General features: G+C 35.9%; 1 protein-coding gene across 49 annotated transcripts in view; it reads right to left on the reverse strand.

Annotated features, from left to right (window-relative positions):
- The window catches only part of RIMS1 (regulating synaptic membrane exocytosis 1), a gene marked incomplete at both ends in the record, with an annotated part of 345,938 nt that overhangs the window by 95,770 nt on the left and 230,330 nt on the right, over nt 1-19,838 (reverse strand). For 11 of the 49 annotated variants that reach the window (XM_082481671.1, XM_082481692.1, XM_082481668.1 and 8 more), the window contains 2 exons: nt 3,181-3,252; nt 17,002-17,091. The exons of 6 other annotated variants lie outside the window; for them this stretch is intronic. In XM_082481671.1, coding sequence (XP_082337797.1) covers nt 3,181-3,252; nt 17,002-17,091 — 162 coding nt within the window. Of the gene's footprint in view, nt 1-3,180; nt 3,253-5,565; nt 5,644-11,449; nt 11,534-17,001; nt 17,092-17,538; nt 17,653-17,993; nt 18,072-19,838 lie in introns of all 49 variants that reach the window. 32 more of the 49 variants (XM_082481682.1, XM_082481680.1, XM_082481681.1 and 29 more) reach the window with 9 other exon arrangements.

A 19,838-nucleotide genomic window follows, 5' to 3' on the forward strand; every position in this document is an offset into this window, starting at 1 on the left:
AAGAAAAACAAAGAATAAGAGAGCATTGCCAATCTAGCACACCCCTGGCACAGCGTCCAGGAGGAGTCGACGCATATGTACCATAACATATATAACAGGTAACCTCAAATTTGGCATTTCTGGGGCAATCAGCTAGGGCTGAAAGAAAACATTTTAGGATTGGGATGAACCAATTTTTACCACAGTTTTGCTCATTCATACAAACACAGAAAATGTTTAATTTTCATGTAATGAGTTTTCTTCCTTCAGAAGAATTTACTGAATCCTACCTTGAAGGCTTATCTCATTGAATTAAGAGAACCCTTAGGCTCTGTAAACTAACCTGAAAAGCTTTGCATTTTCCCTTTTATGTACATTTCCTAAGTTATCATGATACATAGAGAACTTAATCTTAAATAGCATGTTGAAAGGCTTTACAGAGAAGCTGATACCATGCTGATATCTTATTCCAATAATTCCCTTAGCTAATAGTAGACAAGATATGCAAATTGCTAAATAAAGACCAAATCTAAGACAGAAATGAATTTTTGAGGAAGAAATAGTCTTGAGTTATATTTGCCATTTGACAAGAAAATTAATTGCCTGTCCTATTATCAAAACTTTCTGGCACTAATGCAACATTGTATCTATGACAAAATACTAAACTACAGCACTCAGACTTATTTAGACATTTGTATCTCATATCTAATAGCAGTGAATCATTTTATGGAAACAGAAACCTACACCATGTGCCATGGAGATGTAAAGAGAAGCAGCACAATCCGTGTTTCCTCATGCTCTTGTTGCACTGGGTTCATCGCTCTTAAGATCATTAGAAATAAGAGCTGGCTTTTCGCTTTGGGAATGTAAAAATGTAGCTATGGGGACTCATACTTTTGGTAACTTTGTTTAACTTCAGGGGCAAAAAACCCCACCAGATTTAATTATTTTTTTATTATTATTTTTCCAAATCACCTGTGAAAAGCAATTTCACACTGCCTTAAAAAAAAACAACCCCCCCCCAAAAAAACAAAACCAAAACCCAACCCAAACCCCAAACCCAACAACATCCTCCTCCCTGCTCCAAACACTAGCACTAGGTAGTGACTAGAATCGTTACCTGGGGATGTAACAATGCCAAATTTATCTCAGCACAGCAACAACTAAAGTATCAACTTTCAATCCATTAAATCCCACAGAAATTCTGTATATAGGCACTGCAGCAATATTTCACACTGACCTCCAGACTCATGTTTTCTCATATACATGAATAAATCTTCAATCAATCTACATTATAAGTATGAGAAACTTTGAAATGTCCAGGGAAAAAACATTATAACTATGAGAAGCTTTGAAATGTCCAGGGAAAAAAAAAATCTCAAAATGTCAGACCTGGGCTGGTCATTTCAAGCAGAGAAACACATTGCCCAAGCCTCAAAAAGGCCTCCTCTTCATAAATATAACTACATGATTATCCTTAGAGATGGAGCCCGTTCGCTACTGATATATTCAGCGTAACACCCCATAATCACAGTCCCTGCAAATCAGTTCCTATATCACCTGCAATATCTGAAATTTTAAGTATTTCAAGATTACGATTTACACCTCGCGTATACCGAGATCAGTGTAAAACAGTAATTAGCGTAAACAGGATTTATTGAGGTATATGGTTTTGATCTATGCAGTGATCTTAATGTCTGTAGAAGAAAGATGTCCCCAGTTCACACACTGAAATAGCAGGTTTGGAAGGTAAACGCATACACAGATACACCGATTGTCCAATTGCAAGTGTTGTGGTATTTCCTTTTGTGCTCTACCAGTGTCTCTCACTCTCTGCTCTGCCCTTTTGCCACCAGTCTCATACATTTTCTTTTTCTTCCTTATCCTTTCTGTTGTCATACTTTCTAGTTATGTTTGTGTTCCCATTTTTTCCCCTCCCAATTACTTCATATCTCTTTCCCACCTTATCTTCCTTCTCAGCTTTGTGCCAAGCTTTCTAACCGTACAGTCTGAATGGTTATCAAGAACTGTGAGACGCTGGGACCTCAGTCTCAGTGGTTCCCCTTACTCTTCAAAAGTTAGAAAAAAACAGGGGGGAAAAATGGCTTTAGTGATCTCAATGGCAAAACTGTCCCTGGTTTAACCACAGGAAGGATTTCAGCCATCGTTTAGGTAATTTCTCTGGTCTAAACTGAAAATAGCAACTGGGCTGTTGTGACAACAGAACCATTGCTTTTGGATCAGGAACGATAATCTGGGACTTGAAGCAGTAAAAATAAAAGCTCTCAAGTTTTGCTACATAGTGTGCATTTTCATTGAAAATAAAAATGTGTCTGTGTTGTTCATAGTTTTTCAGTCTACACAGATGTACATTCCTCGGCTGCTAATCAGGATAACATAAACCTGTTGCTGAAAAAAGGCAGGATGTCACCTCTCCTCACTGCTCTTACTTCTGCCAATACACAAGGTTTAAAACTTATTGCACTTATTGCATTTATATACACTTATGATTTAGTATATATCTTTATTTTTTTCACTTTTACTTAAGAATTTGAATACATAACCATATACTACTATTGCATCAAAGCTAAAAGTTACAATAATAATACAAGTACAGGAAAATTCAATTAATACCAAGGGTAAAGTCCCATTGTTTGTATTAACTTTATGTAATGACAGATTATAAAATTTTCTATACATATTTAAATGTGTAACTTAACATTTTTATATTATAAAGTGGAATTAATTTGAATTATTAATCTGTTGATATACTTCCTTCATCCTCAAAGCTATTGTAAAACAGATGAGATTTTTTTTGAAAAAAAAAATCAGTAGTAAAGCACAGAAAAGGTTTAGTCCCATAATAATGAAATATGCTACACATTTCCAAATTTCATCTTAGAGAGATCAAGATAGTGGCAACGTGTCTCATATTTTGGCTCATAAAACAGATGGACTGCTAGTCTTTACCATTGAGTTTATCTGCAATGATGGAGAATGCCAGGAAAATTCCATATGTATGGAACATGGTAAGCAGTGCTAATAATATAAATACAAAGTAAAAAATACCGTAAATTATGACAACATAGCTTTTGGTACCATCACAGATGTTCTACTTTAAAAGTCGTATTAGAAGTATATTCCAAAAACTGGAATGAGATTGATTATATGAGATGTTTACTCATCGATCAGCAATCCTACCTTTCTGTTTCAGCTGCGGAGCCTTTTCTAGTTTGTTTTTGGCTGCTATATCTTTCCACTTTTCTGGACTGCCTGTGAAATGACATGTCAGAAAAGAAATAAACAAAGAAGAAAAAGAATACAGAAATGTGAAGATTATTTATTAATGTATTATAAAGGTAATAACAGAAATGGTTGACGGATGAAAAAGTGACAACTGTCGTCATGAACAGGCTGGTGAACTCGAGGTTTACGACACGCTGCGCTGATTAGGTTTGACTGAGGCTGATGGTATGAAAGTTATGAGGTACCAAAACAGGGGAGATAAGATAACATTAATCCTGACTGAACCTGCAGCTAGTTCCCACTTCACAGTCTGTATTTGAGTAGAAACGATGCCTCTTCATAGGCCTTTTAGTCATCTCTCAACAGCATGAAAAACAAGTGCAGAGTAGGCAGCAGGAAAAAAATGTTGCCGAAAGGACCAGGAACAACTATTCAAACGTAAACTTTAAAAATTACTTTCAAATCCAAATTTCAAAAGCAAAACAAATACTGCATCGTATCAGATTTAAATAATGCTGTCATATTAAAAAATCTCATTGTATTAAAACTTGTTAAAGCTTTTTTAGAAACAGTTTAAAGCAATTCTTTTCTTTTTTCCAGTCAATATAAATAAGTTAGGCGTTTATTTCATTCCCTCGCTCCTTTCTTACATAAATCTTTTATAGGATACATCTGACATTTGGATAGTGAGGCATTAGTTACCTCTGACAATCTAAGCATTTACTTTGACAGTAAATAAGAACAATGAACAGTAATATAAGTCAATAAATGTAAGAAGGAAGGTAAAGCATCTTTCACCATTATGACCCAGGACTATAAATATACTATGAAAATCTCTGCAAGTCTTGAGTATTCCAAAATCTTCTTTTTTATCCATAGTAATATGAGCATTTACAAATTAGGATTTAGAATTTTAAACCTCTGATAATCATCGATATATATCGACTTTTTTAGAATAAAAAGGGCATACAGTATTTCAGGAATGGTCAAAACCAGGGAGTGATGATTATTCATTGATAGAACAGAAATGTTGACAAATCCTAACTTGCATCTTACACTGGTGCAAGAAATATGTAGGAATTTGCAACAATATAATCAGTTATATATTAAGCTATGAAATAATTACTGTGGGCAAAACAAATAGATAAAAATAAGAATTTAGAAAATATACTTTCCTTTTAAACCTTTTTGGTTATAAATAGCAATCCAGCGTCTAAACTGGAAGATACCTAAACAGCTGTAACACCAAATTATACCCAAAGAATGTAATCACAGTGGATTTTCATTATTTCTACCCACTGCAATATTTGATGTGCTTCATACTGTGACACAGTATGCTCCACAACAAAGAAAATACTGCAGTGAAGTATAAAAAGCTTTCTGCATGAGCAGAGGACAATTACGGGTTGTAAAAGAATATATTTTCTTAGCAAAAAATAATATTTCAGATTAAAAATTAAAATCCCCTTTGTCCTCGAACCATTTTCTCCAGATTTATATGTTGAATATTCTCAGTACTTTTTAACTTTTTTCTTTACCAGGACAAGCACAAGGTGGATACACAGGGAAACACATATTAAATGCTACGGCTTTATTTAAAACCTAAGGTTAGCAAAGTATTTAAAGTCGTGTTTAGATCCACTGAATGCAGCAGCATTATGACTCAAATAACGTCACCCTCTTCATTTTCTGCTTGGTTGGTTGTGGGGCTTATTTTCCTCTTACTCCTTATGTCACTTGCTTAGACTGTGACATTGCGCGCAATGGAGAAAAAGCACATAGTGACTACTCTTTGTAGGATGGCAAAACTGAGAGTAGGACATGCTTTCCTGTGAAAAGTGACAAAATATATAGCACTAGTGAGCTGAATATACTTATTTCGCTGCTCCCTGTGCTGTCCTTGGGAGCAGCACACCTTAGAACTAAGTTTAAAATAACGATTCCCTTTCTGTTTCCTTCTTCTTGCTAAGGCGATGCTGTATACAATTCCATATAGCTGAACAGCCTACTACAGCACTCGCAGTCCTGGCTCATCTTGAGCACACTGTGGGCATTGGCAGGTACACATTTATTTATTATTAAGGTAGGCATCCTTTCATGACCGTATACAATGTACGAAGAGTGCACTGGGGGTAAGAACACTCACGTCATACTCAAATTTACCTCTTAAATGTACTTTATAGGGGATTATCTATGAACAATACATGCACATATGTTCTTATACATAATAAGAGAAAAAAAAAACCTAATTATGTGAAAGTATTATGCAGACCATATGAAGAATATACTGTAACCAATACCTTGTTTACTTGGAACTATGATTTGAGTAAATAAGGATACCTCTGTGCTGCTCCAGGTTTAGCACTTAGGTGGTCTACACTGTCCTGTTTTGGAATGCAAGACTCCAGCGTCCTTGTTCTTCACAAAATTTGGAAACATGGATGTGAATTTGGACAGAATGAGCAGAAACAGAGAGATGGTCACATGCGGTGAAGGTGGAGACATGCAGTCAAATATATAAACCAAAAGCATTAAGGCTCTATCTGCCAAGAAAGGCTATATTTCTCATTTCCCCTTCCATTGATTTGATCCACACACTTTAAGGAAATGCTAAAATTTTTAGACATAATACCAACAATCTTAGATGCAATAAAGTAAAGAATGAAAGCCACAACAATATTTTTAAAAACTTTATACTCACATGCTGCATGGCAGCACTGTGGCTTAACAGTTGCCATTCTCCTTCCCGAGAATTTATAGATGGTATTGTTCATTAGATTAATATATAAACCTGTACAGAACATCTTCCCTTAGGAGTTTGAAAAACGCATGTTTTGTCATAGTATCATGAAATTCTCCTGAAAATGCAAGTAAATGCTATAATTTTGTGTATTTTTATGAAAACTTCATATTTGGTTGTCAGCCAGTCTGCAACAGTAATAATTAACAACAATTCGATAGCCAAGTAGAATAACTGAGTCAGCATTTTTTTTTTTTTAAATCAAATAAAGTTCAGAATATTGCTGAATTTCTATATTATTTTCAATTCTGCTGAAGCTGTTTAATAACCTAAGAATTTGTTCACAGCTCTCAATTTGGCATAAATATTAGCTTGTTGGTTTATTATTAGCTTTTTTATGGAATATATGGTAAAAAAATGTTTTTTCATGATCAGGTATCAATGTAAGGTTTTTTTCAAATATCAAATCTGGCTTTTAATGAGAAAACTCAGAAAAATGTCAGTCGACTAATAATCTAGAGCATGTAATAAACTTGCCTGTATAAGTCCATTAAGGTGAGGAAATGATAAAATTTCTCTTTATGGTCATAAATCTACCAACTGTCACAGCAAATCACTGATGAGTAAGGCCTTGTTATGTATACAGACAAGCATTATACATTAATTTCTATACAGAAAAGCTATTCACAGTTCACGTTCCAAAGACCCACGTGCCTCAAAATATTTGTCGAGTGTAAACAAAATCTACTCACAGAAATACAATAATATTCCTATAAAAAGTAAAAATTACTATTCCTAAAGTGACAAAACCAGCATTTCTATAAAATTCAGTGTCTAACATTGAAAATGATTTATTACTGACTTGTGCAAGAGACCTCAGAGGTTTGCAGTGAGTCTGTTCATTTATGTAGCCTTAAAGCCATCGAGACTGTCATGTTCAATATTTCCTGATTTTTCCTCAAGATTTCTTAAAGGCTGGATCTACATGGGATGTGAGCTGGGAGGTCACAACTACTCTGAAGGCTTGGTAGCTCCTCACGCTCATTCTTATCACTTCAATTCGTGTCTTGCAAAACTGCCTCCCTGATCAAGTCGCATAGCGTTGCGGGAAACACGGGATCGGTCTGTCGCTGGCAGTGTACAGCACACCTCAAGTTGTTTTCATGAAAGTACCCGAAGGGTACTTACTCTACGTCTGGCTTCAGGATGACTCTCGGACAAGCATTCTTACAGATGCATGCATGACCCTCAAAAGCTACTTCTCTTAACTGAAAGTATCTGTGAATTAATTTTTTAAAAGGCTTATTTTATCCAGTCTTGGTTATATGCTGAAATTATATGTGGACTTCTCAAAAAGAACAGTCTGAATAAAACTCCCACCTACCATTACATGCTCAACTTTCACTCTCCTTGTTTTTATCATCACTTACGATTTCACAATTTCTTTCACTTTAGACAGGCTTTCTAATTCTAATTTCTAATATAAAACCCCCAAAACCTCCCAGCAATGAAGGTATCAAATTCAAATTAAGAAACTATTCTTTACAATGTCTTAAAGAAATACATGATACTAACCAAACACTTATTTCTTAACACTGAAATAACATATAACCCATGTCTTCATTTTGTCAAGGTACATAAAGGAGTCACTGCTTCTGACATGGCAAGTGAACAAATTCCAGAATAACAACAATCTTGCAAAGACCTTTACTAAAATTTGTGTTATGAACCATTATCAATAAATATAATGTGCAAAACCTGAATTTAAACGATCAAAATTTGAAATAATGCATGTAATATGTTTAAGAAATGTATTCAGAAATACATTCTGTATTCAGAAATACATTCTGTACAGATCTGTTCCACGATCTTCTTGATTGCACCCTATATGTAAATTGGGCCAATTTTTAAGATAAATCTGCAATGTACTTAAATGAAGAGTAAGGTGACATCTGTCAAAGTCAATTAATCTGTGAATATACAACTTGAAAGCAGGGATAAGCAACTCGTTAGTTATCCTTGCTCATCCATCACTTATTCCCCGACACCCACTGCATCAGTTGTCAAATTGATACAAGCAGATCTTAAGATGACATAAATTATAGAACTGAATGGTGTTGGCCAACTGCCAAAGCTATGGGAAATAATCAGAATGAATGTAAACTTAAAGACCAGAAAACAAAAGTAAAGCACCTTTGATTCCCTCCCTGATAGTCTCTCTACAGACAAGGTGGGCTATTATTTTGTATCGGGCATGCAATGCAAAGATCCTAACGTTCTCTGAACTTCTCTTAACTGGGAGAAAGATTCTGGAACTGGGAAGCTGCAGTCAGTCACTGAATCATAAAATCATAGAATAGTTTGGGCTGGAAGGGACCATTAAAGGTCATCTAGTCCAATCCCCTGCAATGAGAAGGGACATCAACTAGATCAGGTTGCTCAGAGCCCCCGTCCAACCTGACCTTGAGTGTTTCCAGGAATGGGGCACCTACGACCTTTCTGGTCAACCTATGCCAGTGTCTCACCACCCTTATTGTAAAATCTTTCTTCCTTATCTGTAGTCTAAATCTACCCTCTTTTAGTTTAAAACCATTAACCCCTTGTCCTATTGCTACAGACCCTGCTAAAAAGTTTGTCCCCTTCTTTCTTGTAGACCCCCTTTAAGTACTGAAAGGCTGCTATAAGGTCTTCCCGGAGCCTCTTCTTCTCCATGCTGAACAACCCCAACTATTTCAGCCTGTCTTGATAGGAGAAGTGCTCCAGCCCTCTCATCATTTTTGTGGCCCTCTTCTGGACCTGTTCTAACAGGTCCATGTCTATCCTGTGCTGAGGGCTCCTCACCTGGACGCAGTACTCCAGGTGGGGTCTCTCCAGAGCAGAATAGAGGGGCAGAATCAACTCCCTCAACCTGCTGGCTATGCTTCTTTTGATGCAATCCAGCATACAATTGACCTTCTGGGATGTGAGTGCATGTTGCCAGCTCATGTGCAGCTTTTCATCCACCAGTACCCCCAAGTCCTTCTCGGCAGGACTGCTCTCAATCCCTTCATCCCTCAGCCTGTATTGATACTGAGAGTTGCCCCAACCCACATGCAGGACCCTGCACTTGGCATTGTTGAACCTCATGAGGTCCACACGGGCCCAATTCTCGAGCTTGTCCAGGTCCCTCTGGATGGGATCCCATCCCTCACATGTGTGTACCACACCACTCAGCTTGGTGTCATCTGCAAACTTGCTGAGAGTGCACTCGATCTCACTGTCTATGTCATTGGTGAAGATATTAAACAGTACTGGTCCCAATACAGACCCCTGAGGGACATCACTTGCCACTGATCTCCATCTGGACATTGAGCCATTGACCACTCCCCTCTGGATGTGACCATCCAACCAATTCCTCATCCACCAAAAAGTCCACCCATCAAATCCGTCACTCTCCAGTTTAGAGAAAGATGTGTGAGGGACCGTGTCAAAGGCCTTACAGAAGTCCAGACAGACAACATCCATAGCTCTTCCCTTGTCCACTGATGTAGTCACTCCTTCACAGAAGGCCACAAGGTTGGTCAGGCAGGACTTGCCCTTGGTGAAGCCATGCTGGCTGTCTCAGATCACCTCCCTCTCCTCCATGTGACTTAGCATAGCTTCTAGGAGGATCTGTTCCACGATCTTCTGGGCACAGAGGTGAAGCTGACAGGTCATTAGTCCCCAGGGCTCCTTTCTAACCTTTTGAACAAATGGCTGCAAAGTTTCCCTTTTTCCAGTCACCGGGGACTTTACCTGACTGCCATGACTTTTCAAGTATCAGTCACCAGAACTGAGGTTAGCGTAAACTCTTTCTAGGTTCATCACTGACTCTATCACTGGGATTTGGTGACCAGATTACATTCAAGATTTCCAAGCACAAGAAAGCACTCATTTCACTAAGAAAATTAGACTGCTGTTTCTCCAACTCAAATTCTTTCCCATAATAGATTCTATATGCTTTACTGTAACATGTTTGCTAACTTGTATTAGATGATTTCAGTCTTTCTCCACAGAACTTCAGCTGACATCGAAAGGCTTAATATTCTGCATTAAGAATGACGGTATTTAGAAGAAAACCTCATTTCACTGATATGTGATATGATTATGATTTAATTCTAATCAGTTCAATGACAACAAGATTTTATCAAGCCTGGCCCACTACAGTCAAAGACAGTCTTTCCATTGACTTGAAAAATGGGAAGTGAAATTACTTTAAAATGCCTAAAAGATACAAAGTAGATCTGTAAACTATTAATAGCTGTCACATCAACAGGATGCATTGGAAAAATTTCTAGAAATGCAGTACCTGTAAGGGGGGACAATTTTGAAATAATATTTCAGAAACTTAATTTTACAATTCATAATGCTGTCTTACTCAAATTAAAAAAAGAAATGCTATCCAAACACAATTACACTCTTCCCACCTTATATTTTTGTAATACATCTAGTATCAAGCAAACAAGACAAATTACAGTACAAATATAAGTACTGCGGATAGACTTTAGCAGAAGGTAAGCGCTAGCACTATAGTAACTGAGTTTCATCCATATACCAGTCTTACAGTTTTGAGTGCAACTTTTTAAGAGTTTACACATGTATGGATTATTTACATGACCCATCTGCATCCTGTCACTTACTGTAACACAAAAAACTTTAAGGGAAAATTTTGAATTTTCATCTCAACAGAGATTATGATGTCTGCTTAAAAAAATCCCCAGATCTATCTGAAAAAAAAAAAAAAAATTCAAAAAAATTACTACTGCCAAAGCAATGGAACATCAAAACTTATTTGAGTAGAAAGTTCATTACATGAAAAAACCAAAATTTCTTCTATTTATCATAGATGGTATTCAGCACAAAAATTTATTTAAAGCACTGATGTTTTTAACCCAAACCTACCTTGTTAGGAAAACCTGGTCCACAGAGACCATCCTGATTTGGACAGAATTTACGAACAGTGCCAATTTTTACATATATCAACTAGCAAGTGTTACCAAGACTTCCAATATATCAGTTTGTGAGGTTTTTTCCCCCCTTAGGAACAGCTTGTTAATAAAAGGAAAAAAAACCAATAAAACCAAACACCTAGACAAGAATAGGTTCTACAACAAATATTTATCATATTATAAAGCACCACAGTGAAAACAACACCGACATTTACAGAAGCAGGTAAAAACAGAATAAAGAACATTAACGCAAATGATGTTCTGTTGTATCAGACATCTCATTTTATGGCTTGTGACCATTCAGGCAAACAGAAAACTTGAAAAGACATTAATTCCTAGGTGCTTTATAACACTTCAACAAAATGCAGAGATGATACCTAAGCTGCTGTTTTATTTTGGGCTTCTAGAGATTGTAAATCTCTCTCTACATATATGCATACTTTTAAATTTCAGTATACTCTTCTGAGAGTGCAAGATGCAGTAAGCCACTTTTCAACTGGGAGGAGTTGACTAGTACCTGTCATCCTCCGGAGATGCATGCTGGATATGAATCCTGGGACTAGTAGGTCGTCTCCTCTCTAGGGAGGGGGACCATCTACCCCTGTTTGCCCGTTCAATAAAACAGGAAAAAAATAGGATATTTAGTTTGTGATAAAATTAAATATATGGGATTTGGGACTGGAAAAATACCCCAAAAAGTAATGAGAGCGTGTCATTTAATTATTTTTTCTAGCAGTTTTATAATTCCCAAGTATACTATTCTTATGGCTGCTTACTGCAGAAACATTACAGCTGAAACAAAGAGAATGTATGCCCAAAGATGCAGAATTTAAACCGATATAAATCTTTTACATAGTGTTTTCAAATATTTTTATATAAGTTTTCAGATATTTTCAAATGCTAGACTATTCAAAACCTTGTCATTCACATAGAAAGTCGTAATTCCAAACTAGAAGAGCTTTTCAAAGACCATAGGATGGTCATCTTCTGTTGACTACTGGCTGGTATTTTGTTAAGCCCATCTCTCCTAGTTCTTTGCACTGAAAAATGCATTCTCAGTTAAAATGCAGAACTATGAATTATAATAAAATTTCTAAGGCATAAAGTGACTCTTTTCTGGAACACAACTATAGAGTAAAGGTAAATTAATTAGCTACAACTAAGCTACACACATTTGTGTACAAGTACTGGGGTGGTTTGTTTTTTTTCAGATTATGCTATATAAATTTAACAAAAAGGATCTTAATTGTGAATGAAAACTGGTGCCTCACATGATTTTTTTTTTCTTGAAAAAGCTCATTTAATTTAGAATTATACCTACTACAATGTAGTCTGGTGTTTATTTTGTTGGGATGTTATGTGGTTGTAATAGTACAAGTGTATGTATAACAATCTACAAAATCAAAATTAATTTACAAACAGCAAAATGTTTACATAAACTCTGCACAGCTATCTAATATTTCACTTTCTGAGGCATCCTTCCAGTCCACGTAATAAGGAAAAGGGTTTGATTTATGGAACATGCAAATAACAAAGGTTTCAAGGAGATTAGCATCACTTGAACAGTTAGGTAGATCTTTCAGAGGTTTCAAGAGGAAATAGGTTGTTAGTAGTTAGTTTCTTTTTCTCTCCAAAGCAAGAGTTAAATAAAATGTTAATGCATCAGTGCACTCAGTCAAAGCCCTTAATATGCTGATATCCACTACAAATATTAAACAGCATTTGACAGAATTAACTAGGTCATGCAGTGTGAATTTTGAGACCATGCTCTCTTTCACTGAATGCTGAATGACCATGAGGCACAGTACAACGCAGACAAACATGCAATAACCTATTCCTTTACGTGGTTGAAAAGAACTGGAAACACAATACGCTGCATACCTACTGCAAACAGGTATTTTACTTTACATTATTTTAAATGTAAATGGTGATATTCAACATAACTGCTAAAGGCATGCAATATAAACACTTAAATCTTCAGACTTACTAAAAAAAAAATTAGAAAAATCAACATAAAATCAGGACAGGTCTTAACTGGATCAAGTGACAGCTCCAACTTCTCTGTTACCTATTTAGGAGTAGTTAGCTTTGTATCTTCTTTAGGTGGTAGTAACCAGCTGATAGCAAACATCCTGAAGATATTTTTTGAAATGTTTTGTGTCCTACTGCAGCGAAGCACCTCAGAACAGATCTAACACAGCTACTGGGCTGCATTTTGCAAATATGCTAACCCTGTTGTACACGAACTAATCCTGGGGCTGTGCTCCTCTGTTTTATTTGCTCAGATCTCTACTAAGTAACCTCTCCGGACCAAAGCCTACAAGCAGTACCAATCCGTACAACTGCTCGTGTGCTGAATGCTAATACGCCCAACAATTGCTTGCAACATAAGAAACTTAGAAGGCAAATAAAAGCCACGCTAAATCTTATGAAGCAACTGTCACTGGGTGCAATCTTAAATTGATCCGGGGAAAGTGCTATTATGATGAAAAACCACTGATGAATCTGTTGAGATACCGCACTTAAATCTCATGCCTGTATGCTTTCCTGACTGGAGGCTGGAGGGTCACAAACAAATTTCTCTGTTCTAAAGAAATGGTATCAAATTTACAAGGAAAAAAAAGCAGAAATTTTGAGACACAGTTAAAAGGACAATAAGAAATCATAGTAAAGGAAGGAGTAGCAGCAAAAACATTTTCAATGGCATTAGAGGATATTTATGGCTATATTATAAACTAACGTACACCTTGCAGATTATCACAGGAATTTTAACACAATAATTTTGAAAAAAAAAAAACACACCAAAAAACAAAAAAAAACCAGCTTGGAATAAATAGGAGGGGTTAAAAAAAAAAAAAAGAGGAAAAAAAAAAAAGGCAGGCATGGTGCAACTATAGAGATGTATTAGTAGGGGCTGGATATTTTTGAGTACCTAGTGTATACTGTGCCAAAGAGAAATATATCAAGGATTAAGTTCTGTACCAAAACATTCCATTTACCAAAAAACTTTGGTAAGCCCGTGCCAGGGCAAGGTCAGTCTGCCAGTCAAATTATACAGGCTTCCCTTGCCCAAATGATGAAGCTTAGCGCAGGAGAAAAGGAATGTCTTTTTGTTTTTGTTTCGTTTTTTCTTTAGTGCAACTAATAAGACTTATATATCCCGAATTCATATATACTGCTGAAAGTATGAAAAAATTACCAGCAAAGCAGCATCTTAAAAAACAGTAACTACTCCAACCATTCCAAATGTTGTGAATTATGCTGTGAAGAGTATAAGGATCAAAACCAATTCCAACAAATCATTGACACAGAGAAACAGGGCTCTACTGTCCATCAGTTACACACAGCCAATACCATTTTGTTAAAAAAAAAGCTCAAGTGGACCATTTCAACTCTTGATCTGAAATACAATCTAATTTATACCCTCTGAGACAAAAGGTCAGGGGGAATAAGCAGAAATAATTTTCCATAGGTGAGTATATTCATAATTTTGTTGAAGAAAATATACATGCTCTTAGAAACCTATTTTTATATTTTGAGGACTAAAAGTCTAAATTTAAAAAAAAAATCTACAATTCCGTTGGGTGGGACGAGAGGAAACACCATAAAAACAACTAACAATACCTTCAACGTAGGTCCCTCAAATATAATGATAATAAAGTGGTGCTGTATAGATTGGACTTCACAAAACCACATAGTGTTTCTCTTTGCTACAGGAAGAACCAACTCTACACCTGACATATGTTTGTCTAATCTTTTCTTAGATGGTCTCCAGTAACGAAGTCAAGACAACATATTCCATATCATCTATTACTGTTGTTTCATTATACTTGCTTTCCAAAAATCTTTCCTACTGTTTAAGATGAACCTGTCTTACTGTATTTTGCGTCCCTTATTCTCGTCTTATCCAGCACAGAAACAAAATGCTTTCTACATATCTTGAACTTAATTCTGTGTGTTCTTCAAACTAAAGACTCCTCTATCATTACAGGCAACTGATCACTAACCTCACGTTAAAGTGTAAGCAGATACATTCAACGGTGGAGAATTAAATCTTCTAAAATTAGCTTCCCCCCCCCAAAAAGATTAATTTGGTGGGTTTTATACAATAAATATAACACCTTCCTCCAAAAAGTGGGCTGTACTGGAAAAACATCATCTATGTCAGAAGAAAAAATTAAAAAGAAGTATGTCCTAAATCTTCTATCAGAGCCACACAGATCTTAATATTTTCAACAAAAGCATCATGGAAAATTTGAAGATGAAATTCCTAAAAAAGCGCTTTTCTGCACCCCCATGAAGGATCCCAAGTCAAAAGCACCTGTTTAGGACTTCTAAAAGCAAAGAAGTAAACGTTTCAGAGTGATGGACAATTTTTCTGGATGAGGCCCACGGATGATTTGGCAAAATCACATGTATAGTAGCAGCAGAGGCACTTAACATAACCTAAACACTTTTCTTTGCGAGGAGCTCATGAAAAATGCTGCAGATTTTGTGCAGTGCCTATTGGTCAGAGTTTACTGGACATGAATTATAAAGACATAATAGAACTGGTTAACATCAGTGATAGGTGTAGTTTTGAGAATAATGTTTTAACTAGATTACAATTTCCAGTTACCGTTTCATTGAATATTCATCTTGATGGGTGGCATCTCGAAATAAAAGTACAAAACATACTGCTCATGTCTGTACATTATTACATTAAATAGCTGCTTGTAGATTAATACAGCTGTATATATCAACACAGTTATTAATATGATGCTACAATTTATTTTTTTTAAATCTACAATGATATCCCGTATCTCATTCTGAGTGGCCTTATTTCTGCCTTTTTTTTTTCTGTGTTTTAATAACCATATATATATTATCTATGGTATCTTGAGCTAAATCTTAAATAGGAATGAACTAGTGTAGATCCATCTGAGATATCTCAGCAGAACATTAGTCACTCTGCAACAAGTGCACAACTTGAGAAGAGCAAAGGTCGAATCAAGGAGCAGCAGGAAGTGGAGGGAAAGGGAAATTCACAAAAAAACTTAGGAGAAGCCTCATCTCAAAGGGAAAAGTACATTCTTATTGCCTTTCTTCACAGGTCTTCTCCCACAATAATGCAAACGATGCAACTGTTATAACCACCACACTGTGGGTTGACTGACAAAGCAAGTTTGCATTATTAACTGCCACGCTAATTAAATATGTATTGCACAGATGAAACTGTAATTCCACCATATTCTCACTCAATGGGAGCCTATCGTTGCCTTTAGTGAAGCTAAAAATCTCACTCTAAAGTGGTACAATTCTTAGCCAAAAACACAGCTGGTGATGAAAAATTCCCTTGTGGAACAATCCCATCTGTCAAACACACCGGTATTATTTGGTTCACCTAAGATTTTAAACCAAGCTGTTGTAATATTAAAAATTCAGGAAGTATCCACAAAGTGCCTGCACAAGGTATGCGACACAACAATATTTCATTTAAATTGCAAACATGTCTTTTTGAGACTTATGTGAGCCTTAATATAATGTCCCAGAGTGAAAAAAACTTAATGTAGTAATGTGCCTTGTAATTGCAAAAGCAGATGCAGCAGATTCGATTAAAAGTGCAATGAAGTTTGGCTGTTTTGCAGAAAATTCATCACTATACAAACTACAGTTCTAGTTTGGAATATGAGAGTTTTGTCATAATTTATAAATTATGGCACCGCCTTATTAGCAGTCCACAGAACAGGCAAGAAACAAATGTAATACTGTTTAGCAAATGATGATGAAGATTAACAGCCAAGTGGTACTTTGTCAAAATACTTAACACTGCAATGCTATTATCAGCATACTGAGGACTTTTGTAAACAATGACATCAGCTTGAACTAAAACAAGGAAAGAAGCCAGAAGCGGTTATTAACTCCAACACACACTTTACGTGACATACATGAATACAGGAGCAAAAATGTCTACAAATACCAAAGCAGACATGAATGTACAAGAACGTGGAGTACTCGTATGAAGAAAAACGAAACTGATAAAGATCACCAGCACAGATGACAAGAAATTCATAAGTTTTTATTTTATACCTTTCTCGTTCTGGTGAATGCAAACTAGTATCTGGTCTCAAGCAGTTGGTACTAGCACTCCTAGCCCTGTCAAGGGAGGGCTGTAGTTCACTAGTGCCAGTGCATTGCATCCAATGGTAGAAGAGAAAGAAAAAGAAAACAAAGAAAGGAATACAATGTTAGATATTAACTCATAAAATAATGCTCTCTTTACAGAAAATGTAGAATCACAATGGTTTAATTAAGGAAAACGTAAAAAAGCTGACTGGATGACAGTGCCAATATTTTTTTAGAAAATAAAAGCAAACAAAAGACTGCTAGAAATTTTTTGCTAAGATCGTCGAAATGTTTAAAACTGAATGAGACAGAACAACATCCACTTGTAAGAAAGTGGAATGAGAAATACCAAACCTTATTAACAGCAGTAAATCTTAAGCCAACACAAAAGGATGTGATACACTATATATTACGTGAAATCACTTTACAGTGAAGCTCGTTTATTCTGCAAATCCATATTAGATACCAAACAGGAGGGGGGATTAATCCTCAGTGTCTTACCTAACCAGCAGATCATCTCCAAATTTCGGTATTCGTGAATTAAGGCAATCACGAAGGAGTGAAATATCCTGTCTAATCACGGATTTGGTCTTAGCGCATGCAGGAAGAGTTGAGCTTTGTAAATTAAAATTATTTAAACAACGAAATAAATGAAAATAAATTTGACATGTAACCAAAATCTTATACACAAACAAAAGTATGTAACAAAGAAAAACGTGCAACATATAATTTTAAAAGTGAGGACAACTCTACCTAATACGAAGTTGTTCGGTTCGGGTTTTTTTGTAACATAGGGGTTAATTTAAACAGTAATATAAAGTTATTTTAGGTTTACATCCCTTATCTCAGTTATAAAAACTGTATGAAACATTTTTAGTTTTTTTAAAGAAGGCAAGACTATTTATTTTTTTTAAAAAGGAACTAACTACTTAAAGGGGACTCTAAACACTTCTTACCTGTATAGGTTCCAATGAATACCATTTTCTAGTAAAGGCATCTTGGGTGGTAAAGTTTTATAGTGCCTAACAGAACTTCTTGAATGTGGTGGAACAGAAAACAGAGAACACCACAAAAACATGCCAGAAATAAAAAGACAGGTAAAGGTAAGCCAAGACTGACCAGAACGTAAAATAAAAGCATAATATTCTAGCACATTTAATAGCTGTATGAGTAGATTTCTCCATATCTGTTTTTCTCAACTACTCTGACAGCTATCTGGGGGACAAATTTTTGAATTTACACTTTTGCTAATACAGTCCATGAACTCATGACAATACTAGTACAACTCAGATTTTTTGCTTGTAATTAAAGTAATCTAAATTCCATTTATAGAGGTTTTTAATTAAAGTATACAAGCTGCTGTAAAGGATTAGGTTGATATAAAACTTGCTTTTTATTTCTCTTAGTGATGCCTTACTTAAACCTTCAGAGACTTTAACCTCTTCAGCAATTAAACATGAAAAGCTTGCTAAAATAGTGATATATAGTATCACAAACTTAATTAGAAATTTATTAGCATCTGGCGTTTTTGAATGTGGTAGTCTTTTGGAAGTCATGTATCAGCTTCAAACTCTAACAGTAATTAAATGCTATTAATAAGCTAATTAAAAAAAACTAGGAGATCTACATCAGCCAGCACAGCAGCACTCTGAGATGTTACACGACAACTATCTAATATCATCACTTACAGTACATGAGATTTTAGAACGGGAAATGTTTATTATCCAGCTCTACCCAATGAACAAGGGAGAAATATAAAGGCAGACAGCGGCTGCCGAATGGGAATCGTGACCATTTAATGCTTAAGACTTAATAACCAAGTTCTAACAATTTTCCACATACCCTACCAGGACACAGCTGCGGTGCTATTAGCAGAAGGACCAGCAGCCTTTTGTAGCTTCAAGAATAGTCTGTCCTGATAGGACATTTTGATTCCTGTTAAGGCTTGGACCGAGGCACAACAGATCAACATTACAAACCCAGCTGTGTTGCAGACAGATGAAACAACTCCCTGCCTGGAAACTGCAGTGTTTGTAAAGCCCCGAGGGATTTAACAGAGAAGGTCTGACCCTTCTTGTACAGGTTTAGTGGTCATCACTACTGGCATCTCTACCAGAGGTCACTGTGATGTTGCAGAGTTGGAATAAAGGAATGGTTGTCCACCAGGTCAATCCTGGGTTACGAGCAGATATTACCAAAGTGGGTGTGACCTAAGAAATGGAATGTGACAACCCATGGTCTATGGTGTAGGTACACATGTTCTTCCACCATTTCTGCTATTAGTCAATAATTGTATACAGATCGACAGGATGGACAGCTAGGACTAGTATTCTAAACCGGTGTATTAAACTAACCATGTATCTTAACTTTGTAGCTTGGACTATCTCATATTAACTTCTTTCATTTAACAAGAAACACTTAACATTTCTTTCCCATTTTAAGCTGAAACTTTCTCAACAATTAATTAAAACATGATTCAGCAAGCTGTCTGAAAACAAGGATAAAGCCTTATGATATGTCTAACATGAGTAAATCTTAGGCCACTACATATCAGAAAGGACATAAGATGGCAATCGATTCACAGACCAAATTTTTGTTGAAAGATTCTTTGAGACTATTCAGTCAAGGATGCATATTGGCAATTTTCTGGATATTATTCAAATCTGGATTAGGCTGTATAAACCTCAGAGTTAAATTTTAAAAACAATTTATTGTCTTCTATTGCCCTTATATTCACCTTCAATACATTATTAAAAGTACCGTTCTGTTTTATAGTATACAATTACTGTTACCTTAACGGG

The sequence above is a fragment of the Vanellus vanellus genome, assembly GCF_965231255.1.
Source record: "Vanellus vanellus genome assembly, chromosome: 3".
NCBI lineage: Eukaryota > Metazoa > Chordata > Aves > Charadriiformes > Charadriidae > Vanellus > Vanellus vanellus.